This window comes from Solenopsis invicta, chromosome 15, assembly GCF_016802725.1.
Source record: "Solenopsis invicta isolate M01_SB chromosome 15, UNIL_Sinv_3.0, whole genome shotgun sequence".
Taxonomy (NCBI): domain Eukaryota; kingdom Metazoa; phylum Arthropoda; class Insecta; order Hymenoptera; family Formicidae; genus Solenopsis; species Solenopsis invicta.
Genome location: NC_052678.1, coordinates 6,750,001 through 6,763,357, shown reverse-complemented (window position 1 = coordinate 6,763,357; position 13,357 = coordinate 6,750,001). Strand labels below are relative to the sequence as shown.

General features: G+C 31.3%; 1 protein-coding gene across 1 annotated transcript; it reads right to left on the bottom strand.

The window, feature by feature from the left end:
- Positions 1-2,000: 2,000 nt before the first annotated feature.
- Positions 2,001-12,107, bottom strand: LOC105205086 (elongation of very long chain fatty acids protein). Its single transcript, XM_026139228.2, has 4 exons — positions 11,783-12,107; positions 5,469-5,720; positions 5,151-5,391; positions 2,001-4,388 (listed from the first exon to the last, which is right to left on the bottom strand). The coding sequence occupies exons 2-4, from the start codon at positions 5,718-5,720 to the stop codon at positions 3,904-3,906; spliced, it is 978 nt and encodes a 325-aa protein (XP_025995013.1). The 5' UTR covers positions 11,783-12,107; the 3' UTR covers positions 2,001-3,903.
- Between the last annotated feature and the right edge of the window lie 1,250 nt (positions 12,108-13,357).

Here is a 13,357-nt window from a genome sequence, read left to right as displayed (position 1 = left end):
CGATTTAACACGGATTTTTTCAGAAAGGATAGTGTCTATTCCATACTCAATTTTAGTATTAAATTTTTTTGTTCACTCTATCTGGTTTTTTTTTTTAATGCTTTACAAGCAGTATAAATTGGCGAGAATAAATTTTCTTTCAAGAAATCCGGGAAAAGTAAGATTACTGCTATACACTTGTCATGGCATTATTAGAGTATAATTTGTTACGGTTCGCAGGATTTAATAGATACGTGATGCGAATTTAATTTTGAGTTTACAAGCACTTGCTTTTCAGACTTCAGGTTGCTATTATATCAAAAGCAAAACGCACATATAACAAGAAAATTGCTTAATGTATCTCAATTTCGTAACAAGCTTGCATTTACTTTCCAATATATAATTCTATTTGTGTAATATTATATAATTAAAGTTTAATTGTTTAATTATATATTTCCACGTTCTAGATATACAATGAAGTCGCAGGCCTTTTTTCGGATTTAACATTGATTTATTGTGATTTATGCAAGGAATGCATCGCGGCAAAAACTCGATCTACGAATGATGCGTCTCATATACTGATGCATATGAGTTATTTATAAGGAACGCGGCCGATTACATACATACTCGATGGCTGCTTTAAGTTGCGTCTTGCGAGACTTTCACCATTCGTGTACTTTCACCGTTGAAAATTAGCACCGTCTATTTCGCCCATTCTCAGGAGAGGTGCGCGCGATTAGGCTGTCCCTGTTTCGAGCGAGAATTTGGTTATACTGCGATCCGGGATAACCGGCAGATTGCTATCGCCATTCAACGAGTTTAAAAGCCGGTACTTTTTTACCGTTAACCCGCTGATGTACTTCTCAACATTCGCAAGTAGTACACATTTCTCTTCGATATTTAACCGATTATTACAAAGGATCAATGCTCATCACGCTTCAGCATAAAATACATGCTTTTTTGTATTGTATTAGATAAGTATTTGTTAGTAATCATTATTATTAAATTTTTGGTTTGTGTATGATAATTGACATAGGTTTAAATATATATTTTTATTATTATTAATTTTGCGTTAAAAATTTTATTATTTGGTAGAGAATTAATCTTGAACGTTTCTCCAATATTTTAAACTCAAATAACACGTATGTCTAAAAAATATTTTTTAATCTTTCTTACAATACTTTTTAGAGGTTTTAGCCTTGCATTGTTGTTTGGAAAATAATTCACATGCGATAAAAATTACAAATTAACAATGGGTTATATCATAAATTTAAAATTTATTGTTAGTTATTAAAAAAATTATTAATCTTTGCAATAAAGTTAGCACAATACTAAACTAAGGATAATAGGTTAAACTACAATTTTTGTGTCATGTAGTCGGTTTCATAAATATTAATTAAAGTTAACTGTAAGTGAGATTTAGTTTAACCTCGGTCTTTTCTATCAAAGATAGAAATAAAAAAAGAATTAATAAAATTTCTGCAAAAAATTGGTTATCTAATTAGTGTTTCATTGCAAAATATCTTATACTTTGAAATAAAAAAGAAAAAAAATTGCTAATGGTTACTTTTAATTTTTGGTTTAATGTTAAATAAAAAAATTGGTAAAAAGATAGTGATATTGGATCAATGATTTTCCTAGAAGATATGAAAGATTCTTTTATTACCAACGGTCAAAATTTATTATTTGATATTGATATAAATATTTTCTGTTATAACGGACTTAACTCTTTGTTATCTGATATTGATATATGCGACCACAGTTCTTCCTTACCTTTACAAGATGTTCACGAACTACAGTCGAGTGTGTCAATTTATTAACAATTAGAGGTAAAAAAAAGAAAAATTAAAAAAATGTTAACAGTAGCTCGATGTTTAAAAAAATTTTTTTTAAATTAATGATTTTTATGTTAAAGATGAGACTTAAGACTATTTCCAGATTTTAAATATTAAATTCAATTAAATAATTTTGTAATTTTAATTAATAAGATATCTATAAAGAATGTGTCGACAAACATGATCTAATTTGAAAGAAATTTATTTTTTATATCTCAAGATAAATAATTTTTACATAAGTATTTTTATTATTATATAATTTCCCGGCGTACTAACAAATCACATTCATTTGGGCCGGAATGTAAATTCACATCCATTTTGCGACACTGCCGATAAAAATGGTTCAAGTCTGTGCTAAAATCTTGTAGTTGGAGTAGGTCGATATTCATAGTCGATTCTTATGTTTAAGACTATCTTAGGTATCATATACATCCTTATTTAAATTTGAATAGACGATTAGAATACTTTTTAAAAAAAGGCATTTTTTTTTAAAGCATGTAAAAAATAAGTATATCGAATATATCGCAGTTATTGTTGCCGCTTTTCTGCGATGCTGATTGGTTCTCTTATTGCGTTAACTTCCAGAGCGGCGGTCATCGCGGAGATCGCGTATTTTGATTATGTGTATTGAGGGGTTAATAGTGTAATATTAAATTTGCAATTTCTTTGAAATTATGAATGTTTATACATATATATTTAATAATGTTATATTTGTCTGTAATACTCGTATTCTTTCACAGATTCATTACTTCAACGTAGAACAAATAATTATGTTTCACTCACATCAGTTTTTGCTCTTACCGTAGAACTATTAAACATCATAACTCGGAAAATACTTAAAAAAAAACTTTATTATAGCGTTTTGAACAGCTCTTAAGACCAGCTATTAGATTCTGTAATCAAAAATAAGGTACTCCATTAAAGAAAAATGATTGTTGAGAGTTTTAGTTCAAAAACTTGTATTAGAGTATTAAACTGCTAAATAAAAATTTTTTTAAATATTTCGATATTTATTCTTTTCTTATAATAATATAGTTTTAATTTTTTTGTATATCTTTCTGATACGTTCAATGTTTTATTGTAATTTTTTGATAAATATATTATCCAGATTAACTTTACAATTAATACTCAATATTAATTTTTTAGTTCATTTAGTTGATATTATTTTCTTTTAATATTTTCTCCAATGTAATATTCAAATCTAAGTAGCTCTTCTTTGTGTTTACACGTTTAGAGAATGTTAAAAAGCGTGTATATATAATAAAAAAAATTTATTTTAAAGCAACATTCAAAAATTCTCTAATCTGGAATTTTGATAAAAATTCTTGAATAATTGGATTTTCTTAGAATTTTCAGGGAATGGGTTTACAAATTTTTAGTGGACATCTTATCCACTAAAATTAATTTCGCTAAATAATTTTTGCTCATACAAAATATTGTATTTCTTTTTTTATTCTGTTTATAGAAAACGCGGCAAGAGTTCGATACGTTACTACTTTATTTTTGAAAGAGGATGCCATATGAGCAAATAATGAGGAAATAATCCGTAGACGGTCTGTAAATATTCATACAATAAGAACCATCTCTTTAACGGCCACCTCTTTCAGAAATAAGCCATAAAAGCATGCGTTTCGATTCGATATCCTAATTGGGAAGAGTAACATATTTTGTCATTTTGGTAATTTTGTTATAGCGCTTTTTGCCTCCTTTCCAGTCTGTTTTCGCTTGATAAATTAAGAAACTCACACGAATTAGTATATACATTCGTACACATACATCCATTTATACACATAATATAAATAGAAAACGCGAGAAAAATTTTCTTACACATAGAAAACTTCGCCGAGAAACACCCAGAAGGAACGCTACCAAGATCAGACTTTCAATAATTGCGGTAGTCGTCAATGCGCTTTTCGCCTCCTTTTTCATGTCTTTTAATATCTTTTGTCTATTTACTAAACTATTTTTATTCGATCACGGCAAAAGGATATGAACTGTGGTGCAACGTAGCAAAGTGCTCTAAACGATGATAATTCGTAGTTGAATGCTTAACACACAATTGAAATCTTTTTGAATTGGAGATTTCTTGTTATTCGTTATAGCCTTGATTGTAGATGAAAACACGATTCCTAAGACCACTGTCTGAGATGTAACCAGTGGCCATTTTGTACTGGTTTGCGTATATCACGCCCTTTTCGTTCTCGTTCTCCTTGAGATCTTCTTTGTGCACGTTCAGTTCCTTTTTGTCGTTCTTTGGTCTGTCTGACATGTTTTTCATATCCTTTTGTTTTTTAATATATGCTTCGTTATAGAAGTTACGGAAAAGGAAATAAAACATTACGGCGTGCATGCCGATCCACCAGACGAAGACTTTCGGGAAATTGCAATCGATAAAAAGCAATTGGAACGCATGGAGCATTATGAGAACGAACTGGCCCATTTGCATAACAGTCAGATATTTCTTCCACCACAGATATGGTTGTATTTTCGGTCCCAACGCCGCCAGGAAATAATACAAATACATTATGATGTGTACAAAAGTGTTCACAAAACCGAAGAAAGTGGCGTGACCACCTGCAAAATATGAAGATCATCAATATTAAGAGAAGCTGCGTCTTATCAATTTTATCAACGGAATTGAATATTATTTCAAATTTATTTCAAATTCGTTTACGGAAAAATCCTGAGTTTATACATTAAATAATATTATTGAAGAAAATGAAAAGCTTATTTTAAGCAGTCTAAGAGTGAAAAGAATGAAAAAAAAGGTTTTTAATCAAAGTGAATGTGAAATCAATTTCGCAAAATTTAAATTTATATATGCACATTTGCAAAATTAAATGTGATTTCTCATATCGATGATGATAATGTAAAATTTCGTATATAGACTCGAATTTCGAGACGATGGATATTGATCGGTTGTATTCAACATATTAAATAGAAGATGGACCAATACAGCTACCAAATTCATTCATACTGCGCGCCGGTTACTTTTCGGTTTCAAACGCACCTTTTGAAAATAAACTTGAGAAAACAATATTATCATATAATTAAAATTAAAAATTAATTTCAATTATACCGATGCTAACTAGCTTCTCTAAAATTTCCCCTATCCCGAAGAAAGTGAAAAAATTGCGAAAAATGTTATCACAGCCAGGAATATTTTTAAGCTGTATATAAACACCGCATATGAAATATTATTTCAACACCAAGATCTTGCTATGACCATTTTGGCCCATCTTCTATTTAATTTGTTGTATACGAATCACAGTCTTGAATCTATATTTTATTAATCGATTATGTTCTCTAAATTAAGGATAACGATCGTATGCTTACCGGGGGTAAATTTAACTCCGAACCAAACGGATAAGGGCATGACACCATGATGAATGACATGGAGAGTGCTAATGTGATCGTTCTTTTTCCTTAATACAAAAAAGATTGTGTCTGTGAGCTCGATGAACTTCGACATATAATACCACCAGCTACCTCGTGCCATACGCAATGCATGCGGATTGTTTGAGTAATCCACTGGTTGACACCTAAAGGAGTATTGTCCTCCCCAGCCTGAAAGAGCCTGCGAACACAAGACAAAAGATAAAATATCTTGATGAGTTTCTCTTAGATGAAGTATGAATTCATTAGGCAACTTACTTCGTTAAATAGCCAAATGGAGATGAATACTTGACAGAAATTGTACCACATCATCACTCTTCTGAGCTCGAAGGGTTTTCGATTTTCCATCAGTTTTGGTCCCAAGACCTTAACGAAGTATGCGTAGGACAAGCAAATCGCTATTGTAGGGAATGGGCCGCTCATCATCAACCAATCGTTGACCCTCGGATCGCTTTTGTTGTCCATCAGATCTCGATAACCATCGTAAATCATTTGTACTAATTGCGCCATCTAAAATCCAAGTACTTTATCATTGTTTTTGTTACTTCAATCTTGTTAAAGCGAAGACGTTTGTAATCATGGTTTAATGTGCTTTATGTCGTTTTATTTAGTTACAAATCCGACGTGTTTTGTGGTAGAGAAAAAAACAGTGCTGTTTTAGGTCAATTGATATTATTACATAAGATGACCGATTATTTTAGATATCGTTTCAAATAAAAGACTATATTTATTGCTTGAGCAACGCGATTTAAGTGCATGGTTTAAGCAATGCGCGTAACGCCCGTTGCAAAACTAGGAAATATAGAAGCTGTTAGAATCATATGTTTATTATATAATTAATAGTCGTCGATGACGTTTGTCAACTGTGAGATTTATCATGTATGCGAAATTATGACACAGACAATTAGAAAAGATTTAAGAGGGGGGTTTATTTTGAATATTAAATTTAAAAATTAAATTTTAGAATATCGGTTACAATAGTCTAATAATTAAACATTGGAATATAAGAAACGTGCTACATTTAATTAAAAATTTTTTTTTTTTAATTATATTAAATCAGAAAGAGACAAATAGACAATCTGCGGGAGCGCAGCGATTTTAATTAGACCTTGCTTTTCAATTTTGTATCAATCGTACTTAATGACATAAAAAAGTATAAACGTCAAAGAAATATTTTTAAAATTTGATAAAATAGAATTTTTTTAAATCAATTATATTCAAAATATTGGAAATCTTGGTAAAATTATTTGTTCTTTCAGTTGATGAGAATATGACTATTCAAGAAGAACGGTGAATCAAAACGCATAATTAATCACACACACTGTTATCGTGATTTTTCTTTCTTGTCACTTTGAGATCGCGAAGCGCACAACAGAAACAAACGGAACGGCTTGAACAACTCGATGAACTGTTGATTTGATTCACGAGACACGCGACTCGATGTTAGCTCTATTCGACTTTGTTCTACTCTGTTCGACGCAAAGTTTCGAGAATCTATGGATCGCAAAGTCCCTCCTCGGAAGGTTAAACTACTGTCCTTTCACTGAGCTTGAAGTGGATCGGAAACACACCAGTGATCTAAATGGTTTTTCCCCCGCGAGCAGAAATCTTTGTGGCAGATTTTATATTGCTCTCCCTTCTTGCTCCCACCGATCTTTCCTCAGTAGCGAATACTGGTTTTATTTTTCAGCCTTGACAAAGTGCTGACGTCAACGGCGGCGTTGCACTTCGTCTAACTTTTACATTTTGTTACATTATTTTCAAAGATAATTTTGGTAAAATGCGACTATTTTATTCAAGATTCACAAGTTTCCGATTAATCATGAGGAGGAATGTAGAGGATTCTATTATTTTTGCAAAAAATTTTTGTACAGAAATAAGACGACAAGAATATTACTCGCGCCAGATAGAAGAAAAAAGGAATGCGCATGCAAAAATATTTGGGCAAGAAAGTCGAGGATGCTATATCTTTTTCATTTTTAATTATATAATCAAGTCTAGAAGATAATTTCCTTCATCTATCATATTATATTGTTTATAATGTTTTTTATCAAATTTTTATAATCAATTTTTTTTTTAATAATTTTAGAGTTTTCCAAGCTTAATTTGTTATTTAGTATTATATTATCTTCTTTTTTATAATCCATTATTTTCAGAATAATTTCAGTTTTTCATGCTTAATTCGTTCAGTATTTAAAAATGATCATTTCAATATTATGCGCAGTGCAGTTGCACATGCTATAAAAATTTGACTATGTAATGATTTCATCAATGATTCCATTACAATATTGTACAATGTTCATCCGACACTTTTAATGCATTAAATATGCCAATATTTGACTTTCGTTTCTATGGCATAAAAGCCAACTAAACATACTTGATTCTACAGTAGCAATATTATGACAAGTATTGATCATCTGTTTGCGTTTTAGTAATATTTTCAAGGTATGTTAAATAATGTTCCGTTAATTACAGATTTAATTACAGATTCTTTAAACAAACTTAGAATGGAGAGTATAGATCTCTTTACAATCTTTTGAAGATGACGAGTGCTGAAGGAGACTTCAGTAGTCTTTGAGCAATTAACGGCTAAGGATAAAGGATTTTTTTCTAAGTTTGAGAATAAAGTTCAGTCAAACAAATGGAAATTAATCTTGGGCTTTTAATCATAAAAACGTTACTACAGAAATTGGAAACTGGTAATAAATGACGATCTTTATTCGTATTTTTAATGAGAAATCAGTTTCGAAGTAAATAAGACCTATGTAACTTCTATATACTCTAGTACTATGGAGAAATAACTTTGACTGATGACCATAAATTTAATGTTCATTTGCGAAAGTTAATGCTTGTTACTGTTGCAACTTTATTGTAATAAAATTGAACAAGAGAGCTAGGGCATGGAAATAACCAAATATACTTGCAAACTGGAATTCGTATTTTTACGATTTAGCAATTCTAGAGTGATTGGCATTTGAAGCATATATTATTAAACCAGTCAATCTGGTTCCCTTTGCCGATTTGATCACGTCTCGTAAACAACGAAGCGTATTTCCTGTATTTCTGATCTCACGGCCAATTCGGCGTTGCTCTTCTCTCGGATATCTCCGTTCCGCGATTCGCAAGGGGGGCCTAGGCGCGAGAACGCGATACTCATTTTTGCGAAATTTTTACAAAAACAAATCCCCATTATTCTGACGAAAAACGACGGGAGGGCAGTGCCCCGCGCGACTTGTTTAGGTCCGTGTGCGAATTTCGCAACTCGCGCGCTTGTTGCAGAAAGGAAAAGTGGCCGTCTCGTTAAAGACTGCATGCGACTGAGAACTCGTTCTCACCGCAGAAAAATGCGGTTCCTCACACGCGTTTGTAACTGTATACGATACTCGTCTTGTAATCCTGTTCGCTCCTCCACTCCGCCGCGTTAATAGAGTCGACCTGCACCTGCAGCAATGCGGCAACTCTACGGCCATTAATATTGAAGGTATTTTTAATGATGCGTATAACATTTAGACATCGACACCTGTTGGCGACGACGCGCGGCGCGGCGCGACGGTGCGAGAGCTTATCTACGATCAAACGTAGCGTGCTTGATGCATCAAACAGACGCATCTCCGATCGGCAACCAAGATGATTCTTTCCTTTCCTTGAGATATTACGATATTTATCATAATCAATGACGAGATGCGCAGATGACTTTTTATCTCTTGGCTTACCTCTCGTAAATGTTTATTATTGCCGAAGGGACGTGTGTGTTTGTTACACAAAGTCGTAAGTTTGTATAATCGCGTATCGCGATGTAGAGCGATTTTCTTGTAACTTACAATCTCACTTTCCTCGCGAGTGTAACATTAACAAATTTTCTTGATTATAGGTTGCCCTTGTGTGTTGTATAAGTGATCTCAATAAGAAATAGTACCGCTGCTACCGTTAATCCGCTCGTCGTAAAATATTTTGATTCGCAAAACGTCACGGAACGCTTCTCGCTTTTCGACGATCTAACGTTACGGCCAATTTTCTGGGCTGTTTATGTGTCTTTTAAAATTGTTTGTGTTCGATTGTACGAATACTTTTCATCCATACAGCGCGCAAGGCAGCGAGACGCGCAACATAGAATTTTCAAACATGTTTCGACACACGGTCGTAAATCATGTCGAAAAGTACGGTAATCACCGTGGAATTTCCGTGACATCGTCATCAACCGCGGAGCCGCATCCTTCTTGCACCGAGCGGGGATTTTCTTCTTTTTCTTCTTCTTCGTCCTTCACCACTAAAAGTTTATGTTTTCTTTCGAACTCGTGTTTTATAATAAATTTCAAACGTTCTCGTGTAATTTTTCGATGAACGGCGACACGAATTTCGAAGCGCGAAAGAAAAATTGATTTGGTGAAAAAATGATTCGCAATATAGAGCTTCGCGCTCGGCTCGTGATGCAATTCGAATCGTTCTCTTAAGACTGCCATTTGCTTGACGAGTCAGGTGCATCCTCCCGCATTTATTTGATAACGAAAGTAAGTTGCGACGCTTTTAAGCCGTTACTTAACGCACGTGCCCTCGATAAATGTCGCGTAACGCGCGTATGCGTGTGTCCGTGTGGGCACATTTTAATTCGCCTTCAATTACGTACAACGTTTTTATGCCCGCGCAAAGGAATTCGCCCGACCTTAAGGAACGAAGAAAAATAGATTCTCAAGCACGCTAATGTGCCATCGAGAAAAAATCTGCGAAGGACGAACGAGTTCTCTGTTGGCGTTCGGAACAAAGTACGATCTTACCGAGATTGACAGAAAAAACATGTATTTGCTTACTTTTTGTGCACTACACAATCAGAATTAAGATTTGAATAATTTTATTATTTAATTAAATTATGAATCAGATGAATAATTTATTCGTATATGACATGCACATAAAAGTATATTAAATTATTGGAATATAAATTTATTATATGTATTAGATGCAAATGTTATATTTTGTTGACAAAACTTTAAAATATTTATATCTGCGACTTGATTTGGGAGAATTTATTTCATGTGTAACATTTAAGACAAATATAATTCTTAACTATATAATTAAATATAATTATAAAATGTTTAGTTAAAGATAATTATTAACTGTCATTATTAAGTATTTAATTAAAATATAATTGTTAAAAAATCAATTACTGACATGTTTAAAAAAACAAATTATTATTGGATTCTATTAAAATAATTGACAAGTAGATTGACAAGTATTCTTTCAATAGATTATTAACATTTATATTTTATAACTTTAACAAAAATTTAATCTAAAATTCAATAAATTTCTTTTTTCTTTAAGCTTTTTAATTTCGTCCAATAAGTTTGGACGGAAAAAAAGCAATTTAGACAAAGCTTGATTGTACACGAACACAAATGGAATTAGGAGATAAATTATAGTAAAATTAAGTAATATCAAATGATTGAATGAGACTACTAGGATATTAATTATTCTAAATGGAATTTAGAGTCAGTATTGATGTATGACATAATAATGTACGAGGTTGGAAATTTATCATTCATTTATATTAACGTGGCACTCTTTCTGTCATATTTTATTACTTATTTTTTCTGGACGTGATTCAATATAATTGATAATCATATTTATATGTATATAATGTCAATGTGTTTAACTTTTTGCGCACATGTATCTATTGTATGTATTATTTGGCAAAGATAGATATACTGATACAATTTAATAGGGATTCACGAAAAGCACTAAATTAGGCCTATTTTTTAATAGCTAAGCTAGTGTAGATTTTCTGTACTTAAAGAAATAGGCATGTGTTTGAAATTTGGTGAAAGTGAGAAAGAAAATTCTAATGCAATCCAGTGCAGCAATAAAAAACAAACTTATCGTTTCTTGAATTATGACACTTTTATCTTTTTCTATCATAAATGCAAAAATTGTACAGTGATTGTATTATAATTATAATATTAATTATATTATAATTATATTATTAATTATAATTATAATACTTTTTTAAAAATTATTTGTTAATTTATTCTCTTTGGTTTTTATTACATATTTTATACATGCATACGTATTCTATAAACAGTCAACATATAATAATAATAATAATAATAATAATTTTATTGAGTGCATTAGTTTACACATAACAATAATAATAACAATATTATTTCTCTAAATTTTTTGGAGCGGAATCTCATTGGAAAAAAGTGAAAATCCAGCTGAGATTTTACTCTAAAAAATGGCACGTGTTATAGCATATGTATGTATAACATATTATTATTATTATTATATGTTGTAATATCAACATATTATATTGACTCGTATAACTTTCATTACATAACGAAACGTAAAATCTATTTTTTTCGTATCAATGTCTTGTTTAAAAATCTTTTGCCAAATACGCCCTTACAATTTGCATAACAAGATGCATAAAAATTGATAATTATTATTATGATGTTATAAAAAAGACGGAAATTAACTTACTATCGTAGATCTAAAGGAATGTTTTTCATAGACAATAAATTGCGTAACTATTCGCGATGATAACAATTCGCACGCGACGCACGTAAAATCATTTTAATACTCACTGTGCTACTCTACGTGTCGCCTCTGTCGTTGCAAAATCCCCCCGATGCGAAAAAAGTGCGTGCAAAAGTTTCACTGTAGAGACGGGGCTGAATTCGCGAGGTAACCGAAAAGGGAAGAAAGAAAAGAAGGGATAAAATAAAAGACAATTAGATCGAGGTAGAAGAACGTGCGAGTGTGAGCACCTTTTTCGCGAGGCACCAGTCGACAAACTGAGGCCGCACCGCCATCAGAGGGCCTTATATCGTTTCTTACGATCGAACACCTTCGTGAGCGTGTCGTAGGTTACGCACCTTGCTAATCGCGCTTATACTGTCATCCCCGTGGAGGAGAAGGAAAGAATGAAGACATTTCGTTTATTCGTGCTGTTTTTGTTACTCCATCATCTCGATGATGATTTATTCAAGTTTCTCCCACATGGTTTAATATGAAAGGACGTAAGGGTATCGATGAAGGTATTTTACAATTTAGACGCATTTACACTCGGCGTGTATAAAATTAACATGGACAAGCTACATTAACATACAATCGTTACAATTAAATTACAGTTTAATTTAACTTGTAATATAAACAAGTACGGCAATTCAAAATGATAACGGAGTTAAATAACTATTTATATTTACATTTAACTATATGTTAGTACTTTTTTTTGTCGATTTTTAGTATTTATTTATTGCAAGAGAATCTTGAGAAGATCAGAATCAATATTAATATATCGAATTAATGTTGATTTTTCTCTTGTAATGTATTCGTTTTCAAAAGAAATTTATTCTTGAAATATTTTATTTTGCTCATTAATAATTAAAAAAAATAATGAAATACGTGAAAGTAGTTATTCTTTCAATAGCTGGTCGACACCGAGTATCAGTTATACATATTTATGTTAATATTTCACACTCAACAAAGCAAATGTGATATAACACACGTTCGTAATTACATTACGAAATTTTAACAGATATAATGTAACTGATAATTAGTGTCGACTGGATAGTTGCTAATTAATTTAACAGAATCAATATAATAGGAGTATCAGAAAACAAATTTTTTCCACTTTCTTTTTTGAAATGTATATCAAATTCGTAAGTATAATAATAGTAACAATTTTTGCGTAATACATTGTTTCTTCCCATACACAAGATTAAATATTTCTAGATCCGTGTATCGTATATCTCTCTACCGTATCGGTTTATCATAGAATTATGTATTATTATTGTTTGAATCATGATTCGAACGAATCAGCATCGGTAATCTTTCAGAGTATTCGAATGCTGCTTACAATTTATTTAATTTACAAAATTCTTTAATTAACACGGAAATTTGCGTGACTTAATATAATTACTTTATTCTTAGTATATTAAAACACAGAGAAAAATATCAATTCTATTGTTAAGAAAAGGCGTATAATTTACAATACTTTTTTTGTTTTTGTAAGTAATGATTATTTTTAACAAAGAATATTTTTTTAACAATTATTTTAAAATATATTTATTATAGAAAAATTTATTATAATATAATACTAAAACATAATACTAAAATATAATACTAAAATACACTACTCAAAAAAAAATAGGGAACAC

Coding starts and splice junctions, on each gene's coding strand:
- LOC105205086 (XM_026139228.2), bottom strand. CDS start 5,720: ATGGCGCAATTAGTACAAATGATTTACGATGGTTATCGAGATCTGATG. Junction 5,392..5,468: donor CCATTTGGCTATTTAACGAA/GTAAGTTGCCTA, acceptor TTGTGTTCGCAG/GCTCTTTCAGGCTGGGGAGG. Junction 4,389..5,150: donor CGGAGTTAAATTTACCCCCG/GTAAGCATACGA, acceptor CATATTTTGCAG/GTGGTCACGCCACTTTCTTC.